This window comes from Diachasma alloeum, unplaced genomic scaffold (assembly GCF_001412515.2).
Source record: "Diachasma alloeum isolate Michigan unplaced genomic scaffold, Dall2.0 Dall_scaffold_00354, whole genome shotgun sequence".
Classification (NCBI taxonomy): domain Eukaryota; kingdom Metazoa; phylum Arthropoda; class Insecta; order Hymenoptera; family Braconidae; genus Diachasma; species Diachasma alloeum.
Window position 1 is genome coordinate 778,669 of NW_021680493.1, and position 17,465 is coordinate 796,133.

The 17,465-nt window shown below is 36.2% G+C and overlaps 6 protein-coding genes across 6 annotated transcripts; 2 read left to right on the forward strand and 4 right to left on the reverse strand.

Annotated features, from left to right (window-relative positions):
* Positions 1–1,532: 1,532 nt before the first annotated feature.
* Positions 1,533–4,278, reverse strand: LOC107041034 (histone deacetylase 3). Its single transcript, XM_015261391.1, has 2 exons — positions 3,346–4,278; positions 1,533–2,409 (listed from the first exon to the last, which is right to left on the reverse strand). The coding sequence occupies exons 1-2, from the start codon at positions 4,051–4,053 to the stop codon at positions 1,816–1,818; spliced, it is 1,302 nt and encodes a 433-aa protein (XP_015116877.1). The 5' UTR covers positions 4,054–4,278; the 3' UTR covers positions 1,533–1,815.
* A 509-nt stretch (positions 4,279–4,787) lies between these two features.
* LOC107041031 (ADP-ribosylation factor-like protein 8B-A) lies at positions 4,788–9,010 on the forward strand. The gene is made up of 3 exons (XM_015261388.1): positions 4,788–5,258; positions 6,205–6,521; positions 7,506–9,010. The coding sequence occupies exons 1-3, from the start codon at positions 5,136–5,138 to the stop codon at positions 7,624–7,626; spliced, it is 561 nt and encodes a 186-aa protein (XP_015116874.1). The 5' UTR covers positions 4,788–5,135; the 3' UTR covers positions 7,627–9,010.
* A 793-nt stretch (positions 9,011–9,803) lies between these two features.
* Positions 9,804–10,250, reverse strand: LOC107041046 (phosphatidylinositol N-acetylglucosaminyltransferase subunit P-like). The gene has a single exon (XM_015261404.2). It carries the CDS (start codon positions 10,233–10,235, stop codon positions 9,816–9,818), a length of 420 nt encoding a protein of 139 aa, XP_015116890.1. The 5' UTR covers positions 10,236–10,250; the 3' UTR covers positions 9,804–9,815.
* Positions 10,251–10,272: 22 nt separating this feature from the next.
* Positions 10,273–11,312, reverse strand: LOC107041047 (EKC/KEOPS complex subunit LAGE3). Its single transcript, XM_015261405.2, has 3 exons — positions 11,166–11,312; positions 10,961–11,089; positions 10,273–10,417 (listed from the first exon to the last, which is right to left on the reverse strand). The coding sequence occupies exons 1-3, from the start codon at positions 11,282–11,284 to the stop codon at positions 10,288–10,290; spliced, it is 378 nt and encodes a 125-aa protein (XP_015116891.1). The 5' UTR covers positions 11,285–11,312; the 3' UTR covers positions 10,273–10,287.
* A 471-nt stretch (positions 11,313–11,783) lies between these two features.
* On the forward strand, positions 11,784–16,538 carry LOC107041077 (protein SMG9). The gene is made up of 9 exons (XM_015261454.1): positions 11,784–12,104; positions 12,182–12,231; positions 12,458–12,644; positions 12,719–13,018; positions 13,088–13,232; positions 13,930–14,050; positions 14,577–14,688; positions 14,786–14,903; positions 15,991–16,538. Exons 1-8 carry the CDS (start codon positions 11,944–11,946, stop codon positions 14,862–14,864), a joined length of 1,155 nt encoding a protein of 384 aa, XP_015116940.1. The 5' UTR covers positions 11,784–11,943; the 3' UTR covers positions 14,865–14,903; positions 15,991–16,538.
* On the reverse strand, positions 14,715–17,415 carry LOC107041078 (protein Dr1). The gene is made up of 2 exons (XM_015261457.1): positions 17,196–17,415; positions 14,715–16,160 (listed from the first exon to the last, which is right to left on the reverse strand). Exon 2 carries the CDS (start codon positions 16,151–16,153, stop codon positions 15,650–15,652), a length of 504 nt encoding a protein of 167 aa, XP_015116943.1. The 5' UTR covers positions 16,154–16,160; positions 17,196–17,415; the 3' UTR covers positions 14,715–15,649.
* Positions 17,416–17,465: the final 50 nt, after the last annotated feature.

Genomic DNA, 17,465 nt, shown 5'->3' on the forward strand with positions numbered 1-17,465 from the left:
CCAATCGAAATTAGAGAATGCGAAAATTATACCGTTACAATGCTTCCATTGTCGCCAATGAAATTGGCCTCCTACGGACACTCTAATGTACATCGTATAATTGGACTGAGAGGAGGACAGTCTCTGTCGGCAAGGTCTGAAGCGAAACCTCAAATGTGTTAAGAAATGAAGAGACCAGCTGAAGGAATTTATTCACAAATTCTGTCATGACAGGAATAATTGCCGTGTCAGCGGGTGACACATTGACTTCTTCTGTCACTCCACATCGCTTCATTACTGAATTCACATTCACCCCATTTCGATGTACCGTGGAAAAGTCCTGGAAGATTTCTTGGAAAAGTGTCAGCATTGATTAATCAAGAGTAATTGTTCTTTCATCAAAATTTGATGGAATCGATTTATATATTGATAATTCAGTTGAACAATGATCCGTACGAATTGTTATTTAAAAATCGTCTGAATTATTTTATTCGCATAAAACATTCTCTTAAAGTCCACTTTATTTACATTGCATTTGAATTTCCCAGATAAAAAGTAAAAAATTATGTACACGTCACTGGGCAATAATCTGTGATAAGCCGAAAGATTTGTAGCTTACCGTGTGAACAGGCGCAGGGAAAAAATCTGAGAAATATTCTTTGTGAGTAATTTTCAGATCTGAAAAAAATTCCTTCGACATTTTTCACTGAAGTCACTCATTGCCGTTTATTACAAAGACGAATGTAATTAATCATGTTTAATTCTGCAGAAATAATAACGTTGATCAATAACTCATCTTGATAATGAGTAGCATTGGAGGGAATCATCACAAGAAATATCTCTCGATCTAATTCTCTGAACTCATCAATTCCTCAAATAATCCCAAAACATTTCAGTGACAAAGCAATGAAACAGGACGACAAGTCAATTCAACTTCAGAATCCATTTTCGATAAATCTAACCGGGATACTGAAGTTTTTATTTTTTCTCTAGATTTCCATTTCCTCGGCAAAATAGGTGTTCAAGGGGTAACAAAGTGCCATTAATTTTCCAAATTTTTGAACAAATTTCCTGCCGGAAGTGGTCGATATTTTCACATGCCAAATGGATCCCCAAAATTAGCTATTTTGCCAAACTATTTTTTGTTCATGTTACATAACTATCTCTTTTATTAAAAAAATATCGCGTGGAATTCCTTGAAACAATGAATAATTCTTATCGACAAATTGAAATGTTTGGTTGTAGTAGAAGAGACTGAAGTCCCTGAAGTCATACCAAAACATTTTGGCTAACGAATTTCGATTTTTGAAGGAAAGTTGCTTACCTCACCCTAACGCCCCTGAAAAAATTCTCACTATTCCTTACCGCTGGAGACATGCTTAGAACATCTAAATCTGAATTGATGTTAAACTGAAATTGGCTTATTTCGTCTCACCACTTTTCGAAAGGCAGCACGTATGAAAAAATCGTATAGAAATTCTGTAGGATTTCCGTACATGATATTCGGATATTTCTATACGAATTATTTCTGTACATAAATTTTTACATAAATTTTTGTATTCCTACGAAGGATGTCTAAACGCTCCAGAGAAAAACGTAGAGAAATGTCGCAACTCCATGAGAAAAGTTTCCACACATGTGGCAGTAGGTCGTATAGGATCAAACCTATAGGAATCGTATCAAAATAATTTGTGTAAAAAATATCCGTATAGAAATACCCAAATGTCATATACGAAAATCCTATGGAAAATTTCTATACGATTTTTTCATACGTGAGAATCCTCAACTTATCTTGATCGATCGCTCAGCCACAGAATTGAGGTGAACCCTTCAAAATCACGACTCAGAAACATCCATTTTATCCTGATCCTTGTCCCCTCCGTAGTACTCATTAGCAGGCTCAGTGATTTTATCAGTGTCCTGAGTATTGTGCCTCGAATCGGGATCAGGCTCAGGCTGTCTGTCTCCATCAGGTGGTAGAGCGTCACAAGGTACATCCTGCATCTGCACAGATGGAGAATGCTGAACCATCTTGAGATTATCGTAGACATGCCTGGTGATGGCCTCGAGATACTGTTTGCTGTTGGCGTTGTCCTGCCTGGTGACGACCTCAGGGTGGAGGGTGAAGTCAGGGGCGAAGTACTCGAGGTACTCTGTGTAGGGAAGTTCATTGCTGATTTGCTCGTCGAGGAGGAGAGACGTCTCATAGGTCCAGCATCTTGCGACGTTCCTCAGGGTGTAGCCACCTCCTCCGACCGTCAATAAGGGGACGTTTAGGTCTCGTACGAATTTCACACACTCCCCGTGGCCTTTCGTGCTGAGACTGAAGCAACCGAGTCGATCGTTCGCCAGGGAGTCTGCTCCACACTGGAGGACTATTGCCGTAGGCTGGAAAAACTCCATCACGTGTGAAATTACTGGTTTGAATACCTGCAACATTGGATAATAAGGAATAATTATTGAGTGCACAGATCAGAGATCGGCGGGAAAATAATTTCCATTATTAATATTTCGTTGCCATATCAATGGTTAAAGGGAGACTATTATGAGCTTTAAAAGAGATTTCTCATACATTAAGATCGATTATATGTGTCTGAAGACGAACAATTAGTGCAAAAAAATTAATTGTTTTATTTAGGGCCTTCCATTGGTGAGCTACAGAGGTTTATTTTTTTTCAGAATTTTTGAAGAAATGTCGGCAATAATAATTATGAATTAGTTTTTCGAAATTTGACTTCTGCACAGCTAATTTCGTTTTGTTTAAAATAAAAATTTGTGCAATTCATGGAAAATAGGCAGAAAAATTATCCTTGAAATAGACTGGAAATAGACCTAGACTGAGCTCAATCAGGGATCCCCATCAATATTAAATTTCCGTAATATCACAAGGATTTGGTAGTATAATATAATAAATAATATAATATTAATAATCTGATTTGTTACGAATAATGATATATTTAAAATTTGTTAATATGAAACTGTAAAAACCCGTTTTTTTGGGTTAGTGTAAATTTACTACTAGTGAATAATTCAAATTTCTTAAAAGGGGATTTTCGATTGAACAAGTAATCGTCATTCTTCCTACCTCAAATTATTCATTGATAAAATAGTTGAAAGTTTGAATATTTGAATTGATGATACTTAGGTGTTCAAAAAATTTCAGGAGTGTTATCTAATTAAGGGCTGCAAAAGTAACCGCAGTAAAATATTACAAATTTGGCTATCCCCGAGCTGAATTGATAAACACATGTATGAGTTATGCATATTTTTAAAACGGTCAAGTGTCCATTTTACCCCACCCTCCCCTAGCATAATGAAAAATATCATTTGTGCCTATCTCCGGTGCAGATTACACCCCATACTCACCTGCACATAGCTGGCATCATCAATGCCCTCTTTCAGGGGTACATTCACCGAGTAATACCTCCCGCTCTCCGCCCCAATCTCGTACATGTCCCCAGTCCCGGGGAAAAAGTAGTTTCCATACTTGTGGAACGACACAGTCATGACCCTGTCCGTCAAATAGAACGCCTCCTGCACCCCATCCCCATGGTGCACATCAATGTCAATGTACAAGACCCTCGCGTGGTACTTCAGGAGCTCCAGAATGGCTATAACGATGTCGTTGATGTAGCAGAAGCCAGAGGCCTCGAACTTCTTTGCATGATGCAGTCCTCCACTCCAGTTGATGGCGATATCACAGCAGTTGTTGTTCAGCTTCGTTGCACCCTCCAGCGAGGCTCCGGTGTACATCGAGCAGAAGTCGAAGAGGCCCTCGAACACTGGACAATCGTCTCCGACGTTGAAGTGACTCAGGTATTTGGTGTAGCCCTGGAGATTCTGGGGGGTCACTCGCTGGAGAAAATCGACGTATTCGTCTGAGTGAAAGCGACACATGTCGTGGGTACTGGCACGGTAGGGACGGTAGATCTGCATCTTCTTGTGGAGTCCGTAGTTGAGGACCAGGGAGTGGATCACTGACAGCCTGTGGGGCTTCATCGGGTGGCCCGGACCGTAGTGGAAATTACCCACGTCAGGGTTGTAAAAGTACGACACCTTCTTGTTGTAGGACATCTTCGTGGAGAGGTTAAACTCAGGTGTCACTTCATCGTCGGAGTACTGCGAGTTTAGGGGCTCTGAAAATATTTTTCAGTTTTAGGTATCAATTTTCGTTTTTTTTGGGGGGGGGGGGGGCACCACTGGATTTGGTTATTAATTTAATGGGCTTCAACAGTAGGATGCAGATACTGATGGGGTGAAGACGCTGTTGTCATTTTTTTAAATTCTTTTTACGGGTGTTTTGAGGTTCGGAGAGTGGCGACGTCTTCAGGTGGACGAGGCAAGGTTTGGGAGGCTTCAGAATTTTGGGGTAAATTCGAGAAATAAAATAAGGGTATTTCAGGTTTATTTTTAAGGTGTTATTTTTTTAATAAAAAAAACAATTGTCTCTTGCCACTCAAAAGTGGAGAATCGATTTTTTTTAATCGAAAAATCAACTTAACAAAAATCCCCAACATTTTTGTTTTAGTAATAGTGTTTTGAATATGGTCTCAAATTTTCGCTCTTTAATTATGAAAAATGCGGGATGCATTTTCTAATTTATTTGTAAAAGTTTGTAAAATTTGTTTCCCGGGGTGAGTTTTTCCTTGATCAGTTTATCTAGTTTTCATTAGCAGTGCCTGCAGATTCCACCGGCTGTCATTCATCTATTTGTTTTCATTTTTCACCCTCGCAACTGACCAAGTGCATCCATCTGAACTTAATAATCAGAACTTTCGTTCTGATATATCAGCCAATGGAATTTTTCTTCGTCTTTTTCCATTGATTATGAATCATTATTGCAGGTGAATTAATTGTCGACGCCGGAGAATGAAGTGGAGTGTCGTTGACGTTTTTTCGGAGCTATTTTAGAGGGCCATTTATTGGTGAGATTTTTACGAAGCGAGTGTAGGTGGAGCCGAAGAGAAAAAGAGAAGTTTAGTTTCCATGTATCGGTGGATTTGAGGGGGACGTGCTTGGTGCCTAGTCGATGACTACATGTCAAAAACGTCGAGTCCGGTGGTTCTCCCGCAACGATATAATCATTTATATTTTTTAATTTAATACAGTTCGTGGATATATTTTTTTTTACAATTTGTTAGTGAAAAGGCGACAATATGTTGGCGTTGATCAACAGAATTCTTGACTGGTTCAAGTCACTTTTTTGGAAGGAGGAGATGGAGTTGACACTCGTTGGCCTACAGTACAGTGGAAAAACTACTTTCGTTAATGTCATTGCGGTATGGTTGCTGTTTTTGTTCATTAATCGTTGTTTTCTCTGTGATTTTGGTAATTTATCGAGGGGGATTGGGCCGGTAAAGCGCTGGGAGAGGGACGAGGGAGAGTTTTGCAGCGGCATTTTGTCCCAGGGGGTTAGACCGCATAGTACGTGTAAGGTAACTCCGGGGGTGGTGAAAGGGTGGATCTTTGGAAATTCTCGTGGGAGGAATTCGAGGGTAGGCGAGAAAACGGAATTTTTTTTTCTTCAATTTTGGAGATTTTACGCTTTTTCGTGGTCTCAGTTTGGAGCATTTTTCGATTTTTTTTGGTCAGTTATTTCCGGAGTGGAGGTTTGAACAGGAAATGTCAGGTGACTTGCTTGTAACTGACGAAATTTCGAATAACAGTATGGCATTTCGAATAAAACTAAAACTGACGGCCGAGCGTGGGTGATCGAGGGTTGATGGGTAACAGAATGTCGTGAATTTTCCAAATTTTTTAACAAATTTCCTGCTGAAAGTTGTCGATATTTTTACAAATCAAAGGACGTTAATCTCCAGGAAGCGATGATAAAGATCAATGTGTTTTGGGTTAAAAAAATTTTGATCACTTTGAGTTGAAAGGTTTCCGAAAGTGGAAATAATTTCAATTATTTATCTATAAGCAACGAATGTTCAAAAGAATACTAATTTCGCGTAAAATGTAATTTGAATGACGCTGAAAGTTCATAATTTTTTCACATTTTTCCCACGCAATTCAATTGACAAATTTCATGATTGAAAATGGTTGAATTTACAGTGTGGTCTGTGCCAAACTGTAAAAGATAATTGTATATTCCTAAAATAATTTCGCTGTTACTTTTCGCCACTTTATTACACAATCCAAACCCTATTCGGTCGTTCGATACTATAATAGACTGATTCTTCTCGATGATTATTGATCATTGTTCTGATGATTCTTTTTCAGTCTGGACAGTTCAGTGAGGACATGATCCCCACAGTAGGCTTCAATATGCGTAAGATAACGAAAGGAAACGTCACTATCAAAGTATGGGACATTGGTGGTCAACCGAGATTCCGATCCATGTGGGAAAGATACTGCAGAGGTGTCAATGCCATTGTGTACATGGTTGATGCTGCTGATTCAGAGAAAATCGAAGCTAGTCGCAATGAGCTGCACAATTTGTTGGACAAGCCACAGTTGTCAGGCATACCCGTTTTAGTGCTCGGGAATAAGAGGGATTTACCACATGCTCTGGATGAAAATGGACTCATAGATAGGATGTAAGTGGAATCATTCGATTTTCCATCATCTCGGTGATGAGTTATACGAGGAGAAATGATCGAAAGAACTCTTTTGATAAAAATTGACTCAATTACAAAAAAAGTTCCTTGACGACTTTCATTTGATGAATTTAAGCAATGTAGAGAAAAAGTATCAGAATATTTTCTCAAAAAGTTAATAACATCGAAAATTATTCAAAGGGATGTGAGAGAAAATAAAAGGAACAATTCATTTTGCTTACTGTCATTCTGTAAAACGACAATTAGATGAATATTGCTTTCATTTTCCACAGCATATCTTGGAATCATTTTGGATATTTGACAATGAAGATGAACCAGAAAATTAATAATAATAATTTCAGCTGAATTTGATTGTTCATGAGATAATTGGTCAACTGACAAAGATCTCCTAAAATGTGAAAATTGAGAGCAGATGTCAATTGAATCATTTAACTTTCGTCTAATTCATCTTTATAACACTGATATGGAATTTTATACTCATTTTCATACTGTTTAAGCATCATTCCATTTGATGAATCTAAATGTAAAATTTTCATGTGTTACGGCTTGTGGTAATATTGTTGCATTGTTGAGGAGTAATGTTGAGAAAATGATGGGAATATTTTTTCAAAAGGTTAATGACATCGAAAATTATTTCAAGGAATGTGAGCGAAAATGAAAGGAACAATTCATTTTTCTTATTGTCATTCTGTAAAATGACAATTAATAATAATCATACATTTATAATAATAATTGCAGTTAAATTTGATTGTTCATGAGATAATTGGTCAACTGACAAAAATCTATAATGTGAAGTTTGAGATAAAATGTCAATTGAATCATTTAACTCTAATTAATCTTTATCAAAATGCTCTTTCATCCTGTAAAAATTGATTCATTCCCTCAAAAACCTTCTCATCCCGCGGATAATGAAATGATCAGCGAGAACTTCAAAAAAATAATCTAAAACTCTAATTTCCACAGGAATCTCTCAGCAATCCAAGATCGTGAAATCTGCTGTTACAGTATTTCATGCAAAGAGAAGGACAACATTGACATCACCCTCCAGTGGCTTATAGCTCACTCAAAGGGTGGCGTTCGCTAATCCCCATTGCAACTTCACACCACAAATCAATATATATTAAAAATCGATGAAAAAAAGAAGTACCATGGGCGTAATGAAGAAGCTCGGGAACAATGGGGGCACACGTTCGGGAATGTTTCTGATTCATTCTGTTTCATAGTGCATCAAATAGCGTAGAGGAAAAAAAATAATATGAGGTATAAAATTTTTTTATTTTGTTCTCGCTTAAAATCGTGGTTGAAGGATGCTCATTATTAAAATTCATTTTTTAATGAATGAGAGAAATTGCTTGAGGAGTGAAGCTCATATTAAAAAGCGGCACAATTGCCGATGGCACGTAGTTTGTAAGTGAACGAATAATTTTTTATATTTTCCGGTCGATTATGTGCCTGAATGAAATTAGGAGATTGGGTAACTTTTTTTCTTCATCATTCAGATCACTCTGTCAATATCTGTGAAACTAGTCGGCCTAGGGGTAAATGTCGAGAGGATTTGTTGTAGGACATTTCTACGATCCACAAAGAAATTCTTTTGACATCTCATTCTCAATCCACTAGTGTCAGATGAAATTGTGAAATATCCGGCAGATATAACTTTAGCTGACTGGGGGATTCAGAATTACTTCATAAATGCTTATGAAATTTTTAGATTTATTGAGTAAAGTGAAAAGACAGTTTTTGGTCAGAAAGTGTAAAAAAAACTGTTGACACTTTTTCCGACATTATTGATCATCGAGATAATACTACAACTAATAATTCAGTTTTTTAAATTTTTGTTAATCGTGTAATTATCTCGGTGATGAGTGGGTTAAAATTTAGATTGATTAATTACGTTCTGGGGCGTAAATTATTGTGATTATGTATCGAATCGATTTAATGACTCAATTGAATGAAAAAGTCGATGGCTTTTCCACTGACAATTGCAGCTTTCCTCCTAATTTAACTTAGAATCCCCCCAATAATTGATTAATTTCTTCTCGTGCTCCCCTATTTTTTCAATAATTATATTTTTTTTACTTCATGAGTTCACTGAATTCTAGAAGAGACATTCAATTTAAGAGCTTAACTAATACCAGATAGTTATATATAATGATATAAATAACTACTGAGAGAACTACTGGCGCAAAAAAGTCTCAACAAATAATTTTTTTGGCATACACAGAGTCTGTAACGAAAATCTCTAAATCTAGATGATGAAATTATAAAAATAAACGAAATAATTAATGAAAAAAATATTGAAGAATTAATTAATCATATACTACACTATCAAGATTAAATCTTTGTATAATTTAGAATTACTTGTGAGAAAATAATATAAAAAACCAAGGAACTTATTCGTAAATTACCAGTATGACTGTTGTGTTATGTATATATATATTATAAAAGCATAAAATGATTGTAATTGATTTTTTGAATGTGGTAATTATTTGGATTGTTCATTCACGAATTGAAATTTATTCCCAGGATTCGATGGAAAATTCATTCATAACATTGCAAATGTCTTAGAAGGATGAGGTTTCGAAAAATTTATAAAAAGACGTTTTTAACAAAGAATTTAATTCTTTACAAAAAAGATCAATTGATTTTATTATAGAATCATCATTTTCTAATTACCCATTGATAATTTTTTCTAGATGAAAACTATTAATTGTTGGTCATTGGATTATCATTTTATCAATTTGAATGGTTTTCTTTTTTACCCCCATGACGTATACGTTTATGTTTTTCGTATCAATTTAATGCTTAGTATCAATGCTGTATACAGTAGAGGCTTCGTTTAAGATACCTCGGTATACGATACAGTGATTTTTCAACGGCAAGAGAGTAGTTATAAGGATCAAACGGCAGGGGCGAACGAAGTGATCGTGAGGGTCTAACGACCTTAAGGGAGAGTCACATCACTTTTCCCATCGAAAAATCGTAATTTTTCGTCTGTGATTATTCTCGAGTCCACCAACAACCCCCCAACATCAGCTGCCATTCTATCACACGGGCTTATGTTTAGAGAGAAAAGGGAACGCGGGCGATGAAAATTCAAAACATTAAACAAATAAATTAATTAGTTATCGATATTCATTCAGTAAAAATGAAAATTTCATTGAATTCGAGCGCAACAAGCGAGAATTCCCGGAATTCCACTCTCCTACTGACCCTAAGGTATCTTATGCGAAGGCTCTACTGTATTTATTAGTTCAATGCTTTAGTATCAATTCAATGCTCTTTATTAATTCCTCTCTCCCTCAAATACAATCGTCTACAAACATCAGTAATAGGTACATCAGAGACTGGTGGAATGCCTCCAGGTATGTGCTCACTCTGTACGAGAGAGTACTGATCCTTTATAGTTCTAATGTCATCGATATCCGGGGTCATTAGCATGTTGATGCCGGGGTAAATGATGAAGGCGAAAATTGCTATTGCAGTCAGTGCCCAGATGGGAATAGCCACTGCCCAGTATTTTAGTGGCCAATATGTTAGGCCCAGTTTCTCGTGGAGGAAATTCTCGGGGACCACTCCCCACACTAGGTACAGGAAGAATAACATGTTCGAGCCGATGTACAATGCATAGCCGTAGACAGAACGAGGTCTGTAGGGTGCTGGTGTGTGCTCAGACATCCTTTGGTGTCTCATGAACTCGATAATTAATTATTGTTGGATTTCATCAATTGTTATTCATTATTCATCAGTGGTAGTGGCTGTAGACGGGCTCTGGGGGTCCGAATTCACTCATCGTCTGAGTTACCAGCGTTAAACTGTCGAAGAATGACGTGAGACCTACTCTGACTTTTCGTGCCTCTTCTCCGGTGAATTTTCTGTAATTGATCGCATACTCAACATCGATACGGTATTTTCTCGACAAAGTGATTTATTACAGACAATGGAGTCTATTTACATGAAATGCATATTGAATTCTACTCATGGGTTGAATGAATAATGAGTGGAATTGGAACAAATCTACTGTTCCGACTGTTGGAAAATGTCAGTTGAAAATTTTCTTGATTGGGGAGGGTGGGGTAAGATGCACACTTTAGACTTTTTTTAAATTATTCACAACTCAAACAAATTTATCAATTGAGCTCAGTTTAGGCTTATCACAAAGGAAAAATTGTTCCTTGTATTAAAAAAAAAAAATTAAATTTCATCGATATTTCAACCGGTCATTAACATTTGAAAAAAGTCAAAAGTGTCCATTTTAGTCGATCCTATACGGATTTATCAGGTCTCCATATTACGTAATGAAACAATTTTCAAAAATTAGGATTTTGAAAAAAAAAATTGTCGCAAATTTTTTGAGTGTCTATTTTCCCCAGATGTCCATATTGCCCCACCCTCTAATTCCATTGGATTGCACTTACGCATTTAGAACGTTTCCATCAACGCCTAAGACTTTTTCAACTCCGCTCCTTCTGGGCTCACTGTCAACATTCAGTACCTTGTAGGCAATTTCTGCTTCTCTACCAGTTGGGAATGGCACTGAAATACTCCTGTTGCACAGTTAAGGTTATGAATCAGTCGATCAAAGGAATCAATGAGAGTTTCTCAATTTTTTCGAAAGGATACACATCTATATTCTTCATTGCCAGTAGAATTGCTTGTTTTGATTGTTTTATTAATCTGGAGATTGTTGTTTTCAATCGTTGAGAAGTAAACAGTAGCAGCACATCCGGAATGTATAACATATGACGTCGATTGGAGCATTGTGGAAGTTTCCCGGGTTTCTATTGGGCGCCAGAGAAATGGGCGATGTTTTAAAAAATATCAATTATCGAAGAATCGATGTTGTGAATCGAGTTTTCTGAAAAATATATCGATTATTTGAAAAATCGATGTTTTTTTATAATACAAGGAGAAAAAAACAAATGAAAATTTATTGTTCTCGTTTTTATTGAAAAAAATATATATTTAAAAAATACAACCCGAGGAACTGACGTTTCAATGATAGGTACTGCTAACAGCTAAATTTTATATCTCAAAACTGGGTTTTTGATTAAGTGAAAAAAATATATTGAATATTGTCCGTGGCTGGACGTTAGCTGTAATCAACATTCTTATTCGACAAATAATGAAGCATAGCTTGGTCAGAAAAATTGATGTGTGGAAAAAAAATCGAAAATCGATTAATCGGCGGTTGAAAACATCGAATGAAAAACATCGCTGTTGGTTATGAAAAATCGATATATTTAGATTAATCGACAAACATCGTCCATGGTTGCTCCAATGTCAATAAAAATACGACTAGAGAGTTTATAACCTATTCTTCACTCCAATCTGTAAGTTCATCCGTAGATGAGAGGTTTATCATCCCACGTCTAATTGAAGTAATAATTCAGTAAGCAAAATGACCTCTAAAAAATCGGGTACGATGATTCCAAAGGATCAGGAGCAGAAGGATAACGATGGACGAGGTCAGATTAAAGTTGTCGATCGTCCTACATTCATTTTAAAAACTAGAGAGGGTGAGAGTAGAGCTGTATCGCCAAGTCAGAAGAATGGAACCAGGTAAAAAGGCAATTTGAGTAATTCACGATTTCACATGAATTGATTTTTCTTGAATTATTCATTTTTTGTTTATCTAGTAAAAAAGAGGGGGAGACGGTGCAGGCCACCATCTGCAAAGCACCAGAACGTGAGATTCTCTTCATTAATTTATCAATTAATTGGCATGTTCTTTGTTATAACTCTGAAGGAAAATGGTTTTGAAAATCTTGTGCAACTTATTTTGTAAACAACAAGAGGCCTTTCTTCAATTTCCAATGAACAATTTCACTCAACTGATTTCTTTACTCGAACATGAAAAAATTGAATTTTTTTTAAACAGATAAATATCCCTCATCCTTTGATTCTTTCTGCAGCTAGAATATTGCTCCATTCACCTCAAGAAATGACAGGATGCATGAAATTCATGGACGAAAATATGCAATTGTGTGAGAATGCACTGGATTATTTACACGATCAACAGGATTTTCTGGTTGTGGGGGTCGCAGGGGGCCAAGGAGTTGGAAAATCAACTATTTTATCTCTGCTGACGTCTAATTATGGGTAAGATTATCTGACGTGTAAATAATCATCCAGAATGGATGGGAATTATGTAAATGTGATATTTTTTCTTGCAGATCTGACATCTTTGCAGCGCAAAGTCAGTCTCACCATGAAAGTGGCTCGAATTGCACCTCTGGAATAGACTTTTACGTCACTAAAAATCGAGTCATTTATTTAGACACTCAGCCTATTCTCTCTTGTGCTGTCATGGATGCAACTGCTTCTTCTTTCGAGCAGAAGAAAAACTCTACTGATTTCGGTAGTACTGAGTACAACCTGGAACTTCAGTCTCTTCAGTTCATGGCATTTTTGTACTCTGTGTGCCATGTCATCATTTTTGTACAAGATTGGTTCGTGGACCCAAATTTAGTGAGGTAAATGCCTTGAATTTTATTATAATTTCAATTTTTTTATTGAAAATTGAGAAAAATTTTGTGGAATAGATTTCTGCAGACTGCCGAGATGCTGAAGCTCCCGTCAACGTCGAATCTAGACCAGGATTACGTTGAATATTATCCACATATTTTATTTCTTCATAATAAGGCAGAGTTATATGATTTCCAGCCTAGAACTGTTGAAACCATGAAGGTAATGAATTTAGGGCAGAACATTAAATGATTTTTTTTCTGACAGAATTCAATTATTTACGTGAAAGTTTCAGTAATAATTTATCCTATCGCTTTAAGGGGAGATTGCGGTGAAATTTGAAAGTTACAGGGGATTGTCCCTACCATGTTGATTTTAGTATTCATTTTTTGATACTCAAAGAATGAGAAAAAATCGGGTTTTTATTTTTTTCATTTTCATTGTATAATGAAGGGGTAGTGCTAGAAATTACATTTCTTACTAGCACAGAGAATATTTTTTTTTTGAAAGGACTAAATCTATTTTTGCGATAAAAATTTTCAATCTCGACGCACGCTTTGCCTGTTTGACACAAAAAATCCTTTTTTTGATCATTTTTAACAAACAATTTTGTGACATAAATTAACCTTGTTTGAGAACTCTGCTGTTTTTAAAGATTTTATGCCTGCACAGCAATCTGCCATCATTGGAGAAAATGGAAAATCAATTTTTCTTCATTTTTTGAGGACAAAATATAAGTACTAAAATCACCTGTATGATAGAGACAACCCCCTGCAACTTTCAAATTTCACTGCGGTCTCCCCTTAAAAAATTATTTAAATAATGAAGAATAAGCTACACGAGCTCTTTGTAAAATTTTCTGAATGAATGATGAGATTTTTGAGCAATGATGAAAATCAATAATTGTTTTTGGTTTCAGAATTTTTATAGCAAAGTTTTCTCGAGCTCCAGACTTCAGATTCACAGTGGGCTGGACATGAGCACTTGTTCCACTGAAGGACAATTGAATCTGTTCCTAATCCCTTCAATTACATCTGAAGGTATTTATCGACAATAATCCCTCTATTAAAGTGGATGACTTCGGAGCAAAGAGGAAGAAAGGTTGAGAGGAATTCTCCAAAAAGCCATTTTCGTAGGGAAAGTCGTCATTTGCGAAAAACAGCTTCTGATATTTTCCTCTGAAGCAATCCTTTGAAAATGTTCTGTTTTTTTGAGAAAATGTGAAAACGGTTTTAGTCGACTCATCTCCCAGTTGAGTTTTTGAGGAATATTTCCGAATCTAAAGGAGATAGCGAAATTTTCGCCATAACATTTGTTGTAGCTCTCAATCGGCTCTACAAAAAAGGTTATAACAAAAATTTTGCTATCTCCCTTAGATTCCGAGATATTCATGGAAATTGGTCAATAGTCCAAATTGACTTGTACCGTTTTACCACTTCGCTACTGAACCATTTTTACTGGAAACTAGAACCTTTTTTCCTCAGTCTAAATTTAGAGGATATGTCCGCCAATTTATTTTTAAAAAATTTGCATTAATGGAAATAATGGAAATTTCAATGATTCAAGAAACCCCGACGTTCCACGAGAGTTACAAGAACTTGATAGAAAAACTGCGATTTAAAATCCACGGAATATCTCGCCATCCCATGACCCCAGGCACTCTAACCGAGAAGAATTGGTAAATTAAAAAAAATCACCAGAATATATAATAATATTAATCAAGTTTATTGACACTCTGTTTCATTCTCTAAACTACAAATCAATTCCCTTTTCAGGTATCACTATGTATCAAAAGTAATTGAAGGTTTGAAAAAGAGCCACTTGTCCCTAGAATACGGGAGACTGATGCCTTAGTTTTTCCTATCGAATCAGCAGAGATAACGGAAAAAACAGGTACATTCACAATTAATTGTACATAACTCGAATTGATAAAAATCTAAACTACAATTAATCGTAATTGAACCGAAGTTAAATATTCTATTCACAAATTTATCGTAATTACTGAGCCATGAAAACAGGGTTTATCACGGTCGTGGCTGCTGTGGCATTATTACTTTTGAGTGAAAATGACCAGAGATTTCGAAAGTTTCCTGTCATTTTGTACGTGATATGTCTCCACAAGATGGTTTACAATGAATACGAATCAATATTGAATCAGTTGTTTCTTAAATGTCAGGAGTTTATTCCGTACAAAATCTATTCATTCACGAAAAATCTCTTGACATTTTCATCCTAAATATTTCCAAGCTGGTTTAACAGTTATCAATTCATCACCAATCAAAACCTTTTTTTCCGCTGATGCTGGGGATTGTTGTCTCAATTTTTCAATGAAAAAATGCCGACTAGAAGATAATGTTATGTTGAAGGGTTCTTCACGTTCTTTGAGTATGCCAAAGGGCGATTTGGTAGCTTGAAAAAAATTGCTTTTCGGGCAGAAACTAGCAATGTTCAAAAAATCATAATCCCCTCAATTATGCATATTTCTCAATTGTCAATTTTTCAAAATTTTAGTCTAATCGCCATCGTTTCAGAAAAAATTGAGACGAAAATCCCCCGGCGTAGGTTTGTTGAGTTGGCAACAATTAATTGTCTGTCATCACGTGGATGGCTCCAGAAATTATGATGAATTCTCCTCAGTCCTACGAATAATCCTCCTGCTCGCTATCAACCTGCTGCATCGAAGCCATCTGAGCAACAGCCTGCAACTGCTGCCACTGCTGTTGCTCAGCGACAGCCTGCTCCTCCCTCGCCTTGGCAAACAACTCCTGCTGTTGCCTCAACAATTCCTCCTCAGGTATCCCAAGATTCTCGAGACGAGTGCTCTGCCGTCTCCTCTTAGCTGCCACAGCCTTACAATCCCTCAAGACAATTTCAGCCTCAGCACTGTAATCCCCAAATCCCAATTTCTCGAGTGCCTGCAGCACGTGCTCAGCATTTATCGTCTTCTTCTGCTGCTGATTGCATATTTCATTTGCTTCAGATGAAATCAAATGGATGAACTCGGTGCAGCAGTTGAGAATCAGCTCGCGAGATTCGTTGGCCACTCGGACGTGGGGGAGGATCTCTTTGATCATTTTGTTGATAGAGGCGCGTGGAAGGGTCAGCTCGTCGTCCTCAGTGGGAGATATTGCCGCCGAGGCCATTGTTTATCTGATAAGAATTTAATAAAATTGGAATTTATCACAACTGAAATGAATGTGATCAATAATGATAGTTATCAGGAATTTTCGTTGTTTTTCTGAAAAGTTTTCACTTTGAGGATACTATTGAATTTTGTTTTTTTTTTCAATATTCATATCTGAGGAATAAATTGAGGTCTTGGTGCACAACATAAAATGTGCCAAAAAACGAAGAGTCTATTATGTGTAACAGTTGATTTCGTCGAGAAAATGATGAGTTATCACCATTTAAAAAAAAACAAATGTATCAATTTTTCGTGAGTTTCTAATAAAGATGATGAAATGATTGTAAGAAATCTCTGTGGGGAAATAGAAATTGATATTAGTAATAAACATGAAATGTTGGGAATTTTCACGAGTTTTTATTGATTTTTGTCCTGATTTTTTTCAAACTTTTTCTATAGCCCCTATGGAAGATATGAAATCAAATGCCATTTTGGATCTGCTGATCTCATATGTGAATACTACTTTTAATTTAGTTATTTTGCCATGGATATTTATCTCTGTATATTTTCCATCCTATTATTGGCTTCGGATGTTGGAGACGTATTTTAATCAAATAAATAAATAAAGAGATAAGGGAGGGTGGGGTAAAATGGACACTTGTTTTTTTTTAAATGTTCATGACTTGTTGAATTGTTCATGAAATGGAACAATTTTATTTTTCAGTAGAAAGAACAATGATTCCTCTTTGTGATGAGCTTCGACTGTGCGCAATTGATAAATCTGTTTCTGAGTTATGAATATTATTAAAAAATTCAAGTGTCCATTTTACCCCATCCTACCCTAAAATAAATAAATATGACTTTTTTCTTTTTCTATTTTTTGTTTTCACATAACTCGTGTTCTAGTCGACTGATTTCAATTTGTCAAGCACCGAATATTTTTTTTCCTGCTTCCAAATTCTCGTCGTGTGCTCGAGTATGAAGAGGAAAAAACATTATTGAAGATAGTAACTGAGTAACTAGAGAGTGGTTTAGGATGTAGATGATAAACAATTATTTACCGTTGAAGTGACAATACTGGCAGGTTAGGTTTATGTGGAATTTTCAGTAAATTGCCCAACACTTTCTCATAATTTGATGAGTTATCAACAATTATTGATCTCAGCACTCAGTCCTCACAACTGTGGGTGATTTATTGTTATAATTTCGGTTTTTATTCAACAAATGGGCGACTAAATACGATTTTTGGAGCAGATTGTTTCTAATAGTGTTTTCGTTGGACTGAAATTGAGAGAAGGGGAGTTGGTCGGTTTCTCATTGGTTCGTGTTGA

Bases quoted from the DNA above. Each gene is read 5' to 3' on its own strand.
- LOC107041031 (XM_015261388.1), top strand. From the start codon at position 5,136: ATGTTGGCGTTGATCAACAGAATTCTTGACTGGTTCAAGTCACTTTTT. The intron at 5,259-6,204 runs GTATGGTTGCTG...ATTCTTTTTCAG, and splicing joins CTTTCGTTAATGTCATTGCG to TCTGGACAGTTCAGTGAGGA. The intron at 6,522-7,505 runs GTAAGTGGAATC...TAATTTCCACAG, and splicing joins AATGGACTCATAGATAGGAT to GAATCTCTCAGCAATCCAAG.
- LOC107041046 (XM_015261404.2), bottom strand. From the start codon at position 10,235: ATGAGACACCAAAGGATGTCTGAGCACACACCAGCACCCTACAGACCT.
- LOC107041034 (XM_015261391.1), bottom strand. From the start codon at position 4,053: ATGTCCTACAACAAGAAGGTGTCGTACTTTTACAACCCTGACGTGGGT. The intron at 2,410-3,345 runs GTGAGTATGGGG...CCAATGTTGCAG, and splicing joins ATGATGCCAGCTATGTGCAG to GTATTCAAACCAGTAATTTC.
- LOC107041078 (XM_015261457.1), bottom strand. From the start codon at position 16,153: ATGGCCTCGGCGGCAATATCTCCCACTGAGGACGACGAGCTGACCCTT.
- LOC107041047 (XM_015261405.2), bottom strand. From the start codon at position 11,284: ATGTTATACATTCCGGATGTGCTGCTACTGTTTACTTCTCAACGATTG. The intron at 11,090-11,165 runs GTATCCTTTCGA...ACTGTGCAACAG, and splicing joins GCAATGAAGAATATAGATGT to GAGTATTTCAGTGCCATTCC. The intron at 10,418-10,960 runs GTAAGTGCAATC...GATCAATTACAG, and splicing joins GATGGAAACGTTCTAAATGC to AAAATTCACCGGAGAAGAGG.
- LOC107041077 (XM_015261454.1), top strand. From the start codon at position 11,944: ATGACCTCTAAAAAATCGGGTACGATGATTCCAAAGGATCAGGAGCAG. The intron at 14,051-14,576 runs GTATTTATCGAC...CAATGATTCAAG, and splicing joins CCCTTCAATTACATCTGAAG to AAACCCCGACGTTCCACGAG. The intron at 14,689-14,785 runs GTAAATTAAAAA...TTCCCTTTTCAG, and splicing joins ACTCTAACCGAGAAGAATTG to GTATCACTATGTATCAAAAG.